Consider the following 10,650-nt stretch of genomic DNA (forward strand, 5'->3'; position numbering starts at 1 on the left):
CAGGCCAGCCCCGCCCCCAGGCCCGGCACCGGCCCGGCCTCCACCCGGCGCGGCTCACAAAAGAGGACGTCCGCGCTCCGGACGCGCCTGCCAGCATGTTCGGCCTGGTAGACGCCCAGCCTCGGAATGACGCAAGACGCATGCGTGGCGTTGCCGTGGCTTCAGGAGACGCGTTCTGGGGGGGGCGGGCGCTTCCGGGGCGGAGCGCGGTCGCCGGAAGTGCGTGGCCGCCCAGGGCCATGGCGGCGCTCGGCGTCGTCTTCCTGGTGCTGCTCCAAGCGGCGTCCTGGCCGCTGGCCTCGGCCTCGGGCGAGGAGTTCTGGCCCGGCCAGTCGGCGGCCGACATCCTGTCGGGGGCGGCGTCCCGCAGACGGTAAAAGGGCGTCCGCGCCTTGGGCGGGGCTCCCGCGGGGGCCACCTGTGGGCGGGGGGCGGGGATCCGGCGATCTGGCCCGGGGACCGCGGGCCGGGGACGGGGCGGAGCCTCCGTCGCCCGCACCCCCTGACCCCCGCCGGCGTTCCGGCCTGCGCCGAGAGCAGGGCTCACCCTGGGCTGCTGCGGCCTCCCGGAGCCCCCAGGGAGGGCTGGCTGTGGGGTCAGCCTAGAGGGGCAGGCCCGGGGGCCGCTGTTGGACGACGCGGGGCGTTGCCCTGGCTCGGAGATGGTCCTTAGAGAGCTCAGCCTTGTCCGTCTGCACGGGGTCTTTCCGGCTGCGTGCGGCTGGGGGACGTTCCCTAGACGAGCCCCAGGGGCGGGAATCAGGTGTCTGCCGTGCGGCCGTTCCTGTGGGTTTGGCACAGAACAGACCCCGCACTAAGCGCTGACGTGTAGGGAAGGTACACGGGTCCCCTCCTGCGTGTGTCGGCGGTCTGGGGGAGATGGGGGGCCCAGGCGGTTTTGTGGAGGCCGTCTGACCTGTGATAGCACAGCACGTTGAATGCAGAAGCGGGTATGAAAAGAAGTTACAGAAACTACAAACATTGCCGTTCTTCTAACTATTTTTGTTTAGGAAAGTATACTTATTTTTCATTTAAAAAATATTCAGAGTAATACGACGTAATGGTTTCTTATTGGTATTTTCAGTGAATTAATACATGCATTTTAAAGTTCTTATTTTAACTTCTAACACCGGAATTATGGATGCAACCCACATAGACAGTAGTCTTACAGGGTCTTCGGTAATTGTTAAGAGTGTAACGGTGTGGGTAGACGGAAACGTTTGAGCACGTTGGAAGGCTGATTCTCAGGCTCTCGTGGCTGAGACTCTGCCGGTCTCCTTGGTGGATGGTTGCTAGTCATTCAGCAGGTGCTCAGATGTGTGCTCGGCCTCCTCATGGGCTTGGTGAGTGATGGGTTGTATAGAAACGGGCTGGCAGCTGCCTCCTCTTTGCAGTGAACTGCCAGCCCCTGGAGAGCCCAGAGTCTGCACCATAAGCATCAGGGGGCGCCTCTGCGCTGAAGACCCACTCTCCCGCCCCTCCCCGCCAGGTACCTCCTGTATGACGTCAACCCCCCAGAGGGCTTCAACCTCCGCAGGGATGTCTACATCCGCGTCGCCTCCCTCCTGAAGACGCTGCTTAAGGCTGAGGAGTGGGTGCTGGTGCTTCCTCCGTGGGGCCGCCTCTATCACTGGCAGAGCCCTGACGTTCACCAGGTCCGGATTCCCTGGGCCGACTTTTTTGACCTTCCGAGTCTCAACAGAAACATCCCGGTCGTAGAGTACGAGCAGTTCATTGCAGGTGAGGCAGTGGTCGCGGCTGTGTCAGCCCTGCCGTGGTGACACTTGATCGGCGTGGGGGCCCCGCTTCTGTTTCCCACCTCCAGCTCCCAGTGATCTGAATTGTGTGAGCCGTGGGCCCCCTTGCCTCTGAAATCTGGGGCAGCTGGTGAGCCGGCGGAGGGTGCTCACAGCTGTGGTGGGAAGGCCACTGGCGGAGGCCGGGCCTGCTCCCAGCAGGATGTGCTCTTGCGCAGAGAAGGCCCCACGTCTCCGAGGGAAGGCACCCTGCCCTTGGCGTCGACCTCACGATGCCTCACTCAGTGCTGGCCAAGACTCATCATAGTGCGTCCTGTTCCACTCAGTCCTGCTCCGTCTATTTAATTTTTGTAAAGAGAGAGAAGTTGAAGATTTTCTTAGAACAAGGGTGTTCAGAGTTCAGCATTGCTTTCTTTAGAAGACATAAGCTTAAAAGGCAGTGACACACTTTTGCTGCCCCATCAGCCTGGAAGAGGGAGGAGCCAACGCGATGCTGAGCTCCAGCCGCATGCGGACCCGCAGAGCTCAGGACTGCAGCTGCCACGTCTTCATTTTTCATGTTCTGCTCTCGCTGCGCCTTAGTCCCTGTCACTTTGGGACGTTTCTGTGGCGGGGTCAGTCCTGTGAACGCTGCGGGATGGAACGATATAGGTATCTCCTGGTATTTTCGTCTATGGGGAAGAAGCAAACTCTGAGGCTTGTAAAAAGCAGTCTTGGAATACATCCTTCTGTGACCCAAGACGAGAGATGTCGCTGGGTGTGTAGTCTGCTTTGTCTGGGAATCAGCCTCAGCCTTGGTCTGAACCACGGGTCATGGAGCCTCCCAGAGAAACTGCCCTTTAGCTCCGTGCAGGGCTGTGGCCAGCAGGTTTCCTGACAGGCGGACACAAGGACAGGACTGAGCCTCAGCCATGTGAGGTGGTGCTCAGTGGGGGACACTGGGTGTGCTGGGTGGGGAGGCTGGTCCTCTCCTCCTGCTCTTGAAGCCTCAAGCCTGTAGCCACCAGCGGGGGCAGCGGGGGCAGGAAGATGGGGCGTCCTGGGTGACATGCTGCGGGGCAGGCGGGTCAGGCAGACCCGCTTTGCCTTCACCTGCCCAGCCAGTCTTGACTTTGCTCAGCTGTCTTCCCGATGGGGGGCGGAGAGGGAAGGGTGCCTGTCCTGGGACGGGCTTCCAGGACATGTGCAGCAGGGCGCCGGGCATCTCACCCTCCCTGCGAGAAGGGCTCTGGAGCTCTGGGACCAGGCCCCACCAGCAGTGCAGCCCCTGAGCGGGGGCGGGGGAATGTGGAAAAGACACCAGACTTGCACTTGATGCAGCTCTCTTGTGACTGGACTCTCTTGGAACGCACCTTCGTTAAGCACTGTGGATGTGGCCGGCAGGTTCTAGGTGGGGTGGATGCAGTGGGTAGGACGGACACAGACTCTTGGTCTCCTGGAGCTCCTGTGGGGAGCGGGGAGGCAGAAACCAAGTGACAAAAGTACCCAGATGGGGAGGGGTGGCACGGAGAAAATGAGAGTGGGAAGGGGTACGGGCTGTTGGGGGTGGGAGGCTGTGGCCAGGAAGGTGTCCTGGGAGGTGCGGTTTGAATGACCTCACAGGGTCGGGGTGAGCCCTGAAGGGAGCAGTGCCCGCGAGGCTGGTCCATGCAGGGAAGGGGGCATGTGCTTGCGGGGCAGTGGAGAAGACAGCATGTGGGGCCTGTGGCTGTCGTGAGGATTGGGGGCGCCGAGGGCAGGGCAGCTGCTGGAAGAGGTGGGAGTGATGAGGAGCCCCTGGGAGCGGCAGGGCCTGGACAAGCTCCAGCACCCCCGGGCAGTCCCTCTCTGCCTTTCAGGACCTCGTGCCCTGATGCCACTCTTTCTGTCCTGTGTCTGCTTCCGTGAGCTCTCTGTGGTCCTGCAGGGAGGAGGGTGGCATTAAACGAAGTAATGGTTTCTCTGTGCCTGTGCATCAGCTTCTGGTTCTTGTCACACGGTCGTTCTTGGCCTCTTCCAGAATCCGGCGGGCCCTTCATCGACCAGGTTTATGTCCTGCAGAGTTACGCGGAAGGGTGGAAAGAGGGGACCTGGGAAGAGAAGGTCGACGAGCGGCCGTGCCTCGACCCACTGCTCTACTCCCCGGACAAGCACGAGTACTACAGGTGCGGCCGCGGGGGGCCTGGGGGAGGGCGGCGGGGACACGGGCCGCGCTGAAACGGCCGCGGTGCGTTTGCACGTGGCGGTCTGGTCGCCCAGACTGGTTGCCATCAGAAGACCTCCCCGTGGAGGGGCTGTGGACAAAGCACCAGAATAACTGGGTTCTGGAAACCCTGTACTCCGGGAGCTCGTGGGAGGGCCGCGGCCGTTTCCAGGGCCGTTACTGTGCGAGCTCGAGCGCGGAGCTCGTTTCTGTCCTGTCCGCCCGCTGCCCGGCTCTGCCCTCGCCACTGCCCAGGGTCCCCAGAGCAGCTCCGCTGGTCCCCTCAGGTCAGATGAGATCGTGGCTTCTTTCCGAGTTGTCACGAGGACATCACTACCTGGCGTCACGAGCAGTCGGCTTTCCCTGAGAGAGGCGGCTGCCTTGTCAGACGAGGCCGTACGCCTGCGCGTCCGCGTTTACTTGTTGCGTGTGCGGAACAGACTAATGGAGGCGCTGGGTTCTTGTTTTCCAGAGGATGGTTTTGGGGTTATGAAGAGACGAGAGCTTTGAACGTCTCCTGTTTGTCCGTTCAGGGATCAGCTTCCATCATGGCGCCTGTCCTGCTGCGAAACACGTCGGCGAGGTGAGTGCCCGGCAGGGCCGCTCGGTGACCGGCCAGTGAAGGAGCGTGCACACGCATGTGTGTGCGTGTGTGCACGTGTGTGCGCACGTGCTGGCCTGGCGTCGGAACCCTCCTTGCCGGGGCCCGTGTGGGGGGCACGGGAGAGGTAGACCTCGTCCCCACCCCACACCTGGGCCACAGTGAGGCGGGACTGGGAAAGAGCAGGAGGCCGCGTGCCTCTGGGGAGAGCCTGGGACGGGGACATGGGGACAGAGACCGAGGAGGAGGCTGCATATGTCCCTGGGGAGAGCCCGGGTTTAGGGCGGCTGTCCCCGTGCTCGGGGGTCTGTGCGGCGAGTGCGGCTTCACGCGGTGCTCCTCAGCCCCTGCCCGGTGGGAACTCATCAGCCCAGGTCTCTCGTCCCGCTGCTGGTGGGCGGAGTAGTCTGGTGCACACCTGGATAGCCCCGGGGCCCTGTCCGAGGTGATGGCACCGCAGGTGTGTGGGGTCCTGGGGGCAGGAGGGCAGTGAGGGCACAGGCCGGACTGGAAGGGAGCGCCAACCTGATCTTAGTTCACCTGCCCGGGTGATTGCCCAGGTGTGGCCGAAGCAGGGTGAGGGCAGGCCCGGGAGGGTATGGACGTGGCCCACCACAACCCCCAGCCCGTCCCAGATCCCACCTGCTCTCGCTTCCGCAGGTAGCTCTCATGCTCATCCTCCTCGAAGCTGGACCTTGGAGTGGTCAGGGGGGCAGCTGTGACCTGCCTGAGCCGTCCCCCCTCCCCCCCCCGGTGCCCCGTCCCACTCAGGACACGGGGACGGGGACAGAGCAGGAGGCCGTGCGCCTCCCCCAGACTCGTGCCCCTGCATCCTCCTGGCCTGAGTGGACACGGCCCCTGCTGGGGTGTCCTCTCTGCACGCTTTGATGCTTCGGGCTGTTTGATCGCCTCAGGAAGGGGCCTGTCTTGGCCCTCGCTTTGCAGGGAAGGAGTTGAGTGCTCCCCGACGGAGGTGTGAGCTTGAGCCTTGAGAAACGCAGACATGCTAAGTTCGTTCAGGTGATTGTTTGCAAACGGGATCGAGGTGTCCCTCCTGGTGTGGTTTTGCCCTTGGGCTGTGAGTCCACAAAGTCACAGATCTTCCAGAACTGGACCATGTCTGTGTGCTGGGAGCTCCGTCTGGGGCTTTCTCTGTATGCTGCTGGGGCCATCTTACTCGTTTGCTTCATTGTGTTTTCTTTCTTGCATCAGTAGTCGCAGGGGGCTTGGTGACCCCAGTTCAGTGGCTGGGACAGGAGAGACACCCCCCCGATGCTGAGAGTCCCTTAGGAACTTGCAGCCCCCCTCGGGAGTGTGTGCGGAGACTGGCAGCCGCCTCCCCGAGGGGCCCCAGCACCGGGCCCACCTGCGCCTGGGCAGCTCTCAGCTTCGTTCGCAATGTGCTCTGGAGCAGGCCGATAGAAGCACTTTGAAATTAAATGTTTTCTATCTTGTTTGAAAACAGGTCGGTGATGTTGGACAGAGCCGAGAACCTCCTGCACGACCACTACGGGGGGAAGGAGTACTGGAACGTGAGTGCCCGCCGGCGCCTCCTGAGGTCCGCACAGTGCTGCTCGGGGCGCATCTGTGAACGTCTGTTAGACGGTCGGCGCTTGCTGACCGCCAGCGTGGGGGGGGGTGCAGCAGGGAGGGGCGCTGGGGGGTGCGGCGGGAACCACAGCTCTGCACTTTGGGGCAGCCCTGGGGCAGCAGCGTGGGCTCCACATGGTTGGCATGTTTGCATGTCAGGTGATAGGTTTGTTATTTATGGAAACTGATTATTGAAAGAAAGAGTTTTTTACTTTCAAAAACATGCAGTTTGTGTCTTGTAAGCTCCACACCCACCCTGTCGGTTAGCAGTACGTTAGCCAGCTTGTCTGCGTCCCAGGGGCGAGCGCACGTCTGGCACTGTGGGTCAGGCAGGAGCCTGAGGAATGGGCCTCACGCCCCCTCTGCAGCTGTCACTGCTTTGGGGGTCTGCCCTGTCCGAGGGGCGTGGAGCTCCCATGGGCAGCTGGGGTGGGCAGAGGTGAGGCACCTGTCGGGAGGACCCGGGAGAGATCCCTGCTCCCTGGACACGTGACCTGGGTGTCTCTTGAGCGGGTCACTGCCGAAGCACGGAGGGGCCTTGTGATCACTGCCCACGTGGTTCTGCGCCTCTTACCAGCACCGTGGTCCCCCCGCCAGCTGGGAGGGCGGTGACTCTCTCCTGCTAGCCACGGGCTCTTAACCAGAGCCGGGTTCCTCCAGCAAGGGGCCGTCCCAGCATCACAAGCTCCGCGTGTGGGGACGGTCCTGGTAGATGCTGCTCACCGTCTGGCCTCGTGCTGGTCGATGACCTGTCGCTACCAGACTCTCCTGAGAGTCAGGACACTCAGGAGCCCGTCCTCATCTGACCTCCGGGAGTGCCGGGTCGTCATCCTCGGCATCCCCGTCGGAGTCTCAGGCTGCTCTGGGGAGGTGGGTGGGGCTCCAGGGCCCCTGCTTGGGGGTCGGCGGGGCGCTCAGCAGCGCGGCTTTCTGCACCCCTCAGACCCGGCGGAGCATGGTGTTCGCCAAGCACCTGCGGGCCGTGGGAGACGAGTTCAGAAGCAAGTACCTGAACTCCACGGACGAGGCCGACAGGATCCCCTTCGAGGAGGACTGGACCAAGATGAAGGTAGTGCCCCCACTTGTTCTAACTCGAGGACGCGCACGTGACCCCTCAGATGCAGAGTCGCCAAGCCCGTCCCAGGGCAGGTACGGACGCCCATCAGGAGAGTCCCCTTGGCCCCCTGCAAGCTCAGGGCGACAGCTCGGGTCCGTTTCCTCCTCGGCGAGCCGGGAGACCGTGGCAGGTTCCAGCGACAGCTGCCAATCTGAGAGTAAAAGGGTGGCAGACCCGGACTCTTGTCGGCGCTGTCTGCCCTGTGGCATGGGAGCCACAGAAAGTTTTTTCTGAGGGTTTGGTTTTTATATAACTTAATTTCAACAAAGAATACGCTGCTTTCCCCGCAGGCATTGTTTCTAGGTGTTCCCGGTACAGTGGGGCAGCACAGCGATCCCCCAGGCACTTGTCCCCTGGGCGCCTTCCAGATGTCCCAGCCCCGGTTTTCAGGGCGTTCAGATAGTGTTTCCTGAGAAAATGCAGTTATGGGTGGATTTTTTAATCTAATGTGCGTGTGTTTTCCAGCGTTGTATTTACTTGATTTCACTCCGATAAAGGGTCTGTGTGATTAGCCAGTTCATGGTCTTAGAAATCTGACATCCGGCGCCCAGAGTCCCCGAGTCCCCGAGACAGGCCCGCGGGCGGGGCGCTGCCGTGTGGGAGCCCGTGTGGGGGCCCGTGTCCCCCGGCGTCCCAAGTGCCAGTGGCTCCTGGTCCTCCTCTGCCAGGTCGTGCTGGGCTCCTCGCTGGGGGGCCCGTACCTCGCAGTTCACCTGAGGAGAAAGGATTTCATCTGGGGCCACAGAGAGGACGTGCCCAGTCTGGACGGGGCCGTGAAGAAGATCCGCAGCCTCATGAAGACCCACCACCTGGACAAGGTGTTCGTGGCCACGGACGCCGTCAGGACGGGTACGCGGCTCCGGCTCTGCCCCCGTCTGCCGACCCGTCCGCCGACCCCTGTCACGTCCTGGGCGGGCCCAGGTGCAGCTGCGAGCCCGCGGTGTGGCCGGGAGGCAGCGCCGGGTCCTGTGTCCGTGCCCCTGACCTTAGCCGCTGAGCCCGCAGAGTCCTGTGGGCGGCGCTGGCTGCTTGCGCCGCGGCCCCCGGTCATCGGCTCTCCCTCGCTTTGCAGAGCACGAGGAGCTGAGGAAGCTGTTGCCCGAGATGGTGAGGTTCGAGCCCACGTGGGAGGAGCTGGAGCTCTTCAGGGACGGCGGCGTGGCCATCATCGACCAGTGGATCTGCGCGCACGCCAGGTGCCTCTCCCGGCCGGCCGCGGGCTCCACCGTTTTCTGTCCGCCTCCGTGGCGGCTGGTCCCGCGTTGGCTGGGCTGACCCGGAGCGCCATTGCAACGGTCTACTCCTCACCTGCAGGCGTACTCCCCGGGTCCGCCGTCAGACTTGGTCTGGGCCCCCCTTCTCCTCCCTGTGGCGGGGGAGGGACCCCACCCAGGGTCTCGCTCCCCTGGGCCTGGCGACGGCCTCCATCTCACGTGTCCCCGCAGAACATGCCCAGGGTCTCCTGAAAGCCGGTCCGCGCGAGCTCCGTGTGCGTCGTCGTCCCGGGAGGCCCGCCCGCCCCGGAGGAGAGCGGGGGCCGGGGCTGGGAGGAGGCCAGCACGCTTCAAGTGGGGTGGAAGCTAGGAGTAGAGTTGCCGGTTTCCCTGCGCCTGCAGGATCCCCAGAACCGCTGGGCCCGTGCATGCAGGCTGTAGGCTGGGGGCCCTCTCCTCTGAGCACGTGGGGCGGGGTGACCTCTCTGCCCTGGGATCTCAGCAACCGCGCCCCCGTCGAGCCCCAAACAGCTGGAATCCGGCAGCGTTCTCGAGTCACCGCCGTGCAGGACCTGCGGCCACTACCTCCCTTCCCTCCACCTGGCCGCAGGGGTCGGGCACTGGGCTCCTTCAAGCGGCTCTTGTGTCCCCTGGTTTGCTTGTCAGGTTCTTCATCGGTACCTCGGTCTCCACGTTTTCTTTCCGGATCCACGAGGAGAGAGAGATCCTCGGGCTCGACCCCCGGACAACATACAACCGCTTCTGCGGGGACCGGGAGGTAGCGTGTGAGCAGCCCACGCACTGGAGGGTCGCCTACTGAGCCGGCCGGCCGCCTGTGGACCCCGCGCCCTGGACACCACACACACTGGCTCGTGGTCTCCCTCTGAGCACACGTGTGGCCTCGGGGTCGCGCCTGCCCTGGTGGTGGGCAAGGCCGCCCCACCCTCGCTCTTTAGGGTCAGTCGCAGCCCACAGCCACGTGAGCCACGGCGCGTGTCCGTTCTTGGTGTTTCCCCCACCATGGGCTGCCCGGGACTCTGGCTGCGTGTCACGTGGGGTCTGAGCCTGGGCCTCCACTGCTGGCAAGGTCGGTGTGATGTGAGGAGGTGCGGGGCTCGTTTCACTGGCCGGGCCTGGAGGGTGCCCGGCAGCGAGGGCCGTGCCCGTGGACCTGCTGCGGTTTCAGCCTGTTGGTACTGCTCCTTCAGCCCTTTGACCTGCGTGAGGCCCCCAACAAGCTGGCAGGAAGGCGAACCGCCGCCGCCTCGCAGAACTGGGGCTGAGGCCTGTGGGGGCCGGTGAAGTGCTCTCTCCTCCCCGGCTCAGATCCCGGAAGGTTCCTCGGCAGCTTTTCAGGCTTCGCCGGGTTCGCACGGAGAGGAGCCCCCGCGGCCGGCTGAGGCACTGTGGGCTGGTCACCGGTGAGCGCCGTGGTGGCGTTGGGGACGGCCGCCCCGGGCCCTGCCCCACGGTGGGCTGAGGGGGCCAGGAGCACGGTCACTCAGGCCTCCGAAGGGTTTGGAGTGCGCTGCCGATCTCGGGGCTCGTGCCGCTGCCCGGAAACACCTTCTGGGCCTCAGGCATGGCCACCGCCCATCCCCCCTGACCAGGAGCCCCAACTTCCCACAGACACCCCGGGTGAGTCGCAGGGGGGGCTGTTTCTGTGTCTCCTTCCTGAGCTTTGAAAACCAAGCCCAAACACGCGCTAGGGTCCTGTGACATCATTCATGGCTGTGTGGGGGAAACAATGAAGTATTTATTCTTTGCCCATTTGTACTTCCAAATACTATTAATAAAATACGTTTTCTAGAAAACTGGAATCCTAGAAACTGTCTTTTTCACACCCTTGAATTTTTTTCTGGCTTTCTGAAAACTACAAACAGTCCAGACTGTGACCTTCACTTTCCATTTCGAGGAAAACGATTGCTTCGTCCTCCTCGGTCTCCCTTGGGCCGCGGTGGCAGGGGCGGGGAGAGTGCCGTCTCCCGTCTGTCCGCTGCCCGGCTTTGCCAGGAAGAGCTGGGCACTGGAGAGCTGTGGGTCAGGCACCGGGGAGGCCGGTCGTCCTGGGTCCGTTTTCGGGAAGGACCAGCCCGCGTGCCCCATTCGTGTTAGCGGGCGGCACAGTGGTGGGGGGCGGGGGCGGGGGCTGCAGGCATGGGCGGCAGGCCTGGCAAGCTGGGGAAGCT

The 10,650-nt window shown here is 63.3% G+C and overlaps 1 protein-coding gene across 1 annotated transcript; it reads left to right on the forward strand.

Annotated features, from left to right (window-relative positions):
* The first annotated feature begins 226 nt into the window (after positions 1-226).
* Positions 227-10,275, forward strand: POFUT2 (protein O-fucosyltransferase 2). Its single transcript, XM_021679136.1, has 9 exons — positions 227-373; positions 1,490-1,740; positions 3,757-3,901; positions 4,412-4,522; positions 6,006-6,072; positions 7,074-7,199; positions 7,916-8,096; positions 8,320-8,443; positions 9,128-10,275. Exons 1-9 carry the CDS (start codon positions 240-242, stop codon positions 9,279-9,281), a joined length of 1,293 nt encoding a protein of 430 aa, XP_021534811.1. The 5' UTR covers positions 227-239; the 3' UTR covers positions 9,282-10,275.
* Positions 10,276-10,650: the final 375 nt, after the last annotated feature.

This window comes from Neomonachus schauinslandi, chromosome 1 (assembly GCF_002201575.2).
Source record: "Neomonachus schauinslandi chromosome 1, ASM220157v2, whole genome shotgun sequence".
NCBI classification, from domain to species: Eukaryota; Metazoa; Chordata; class Mammalia; order Carnivora; family Phocidae; genus Neomonachus; species Neomonachus schauinslandi.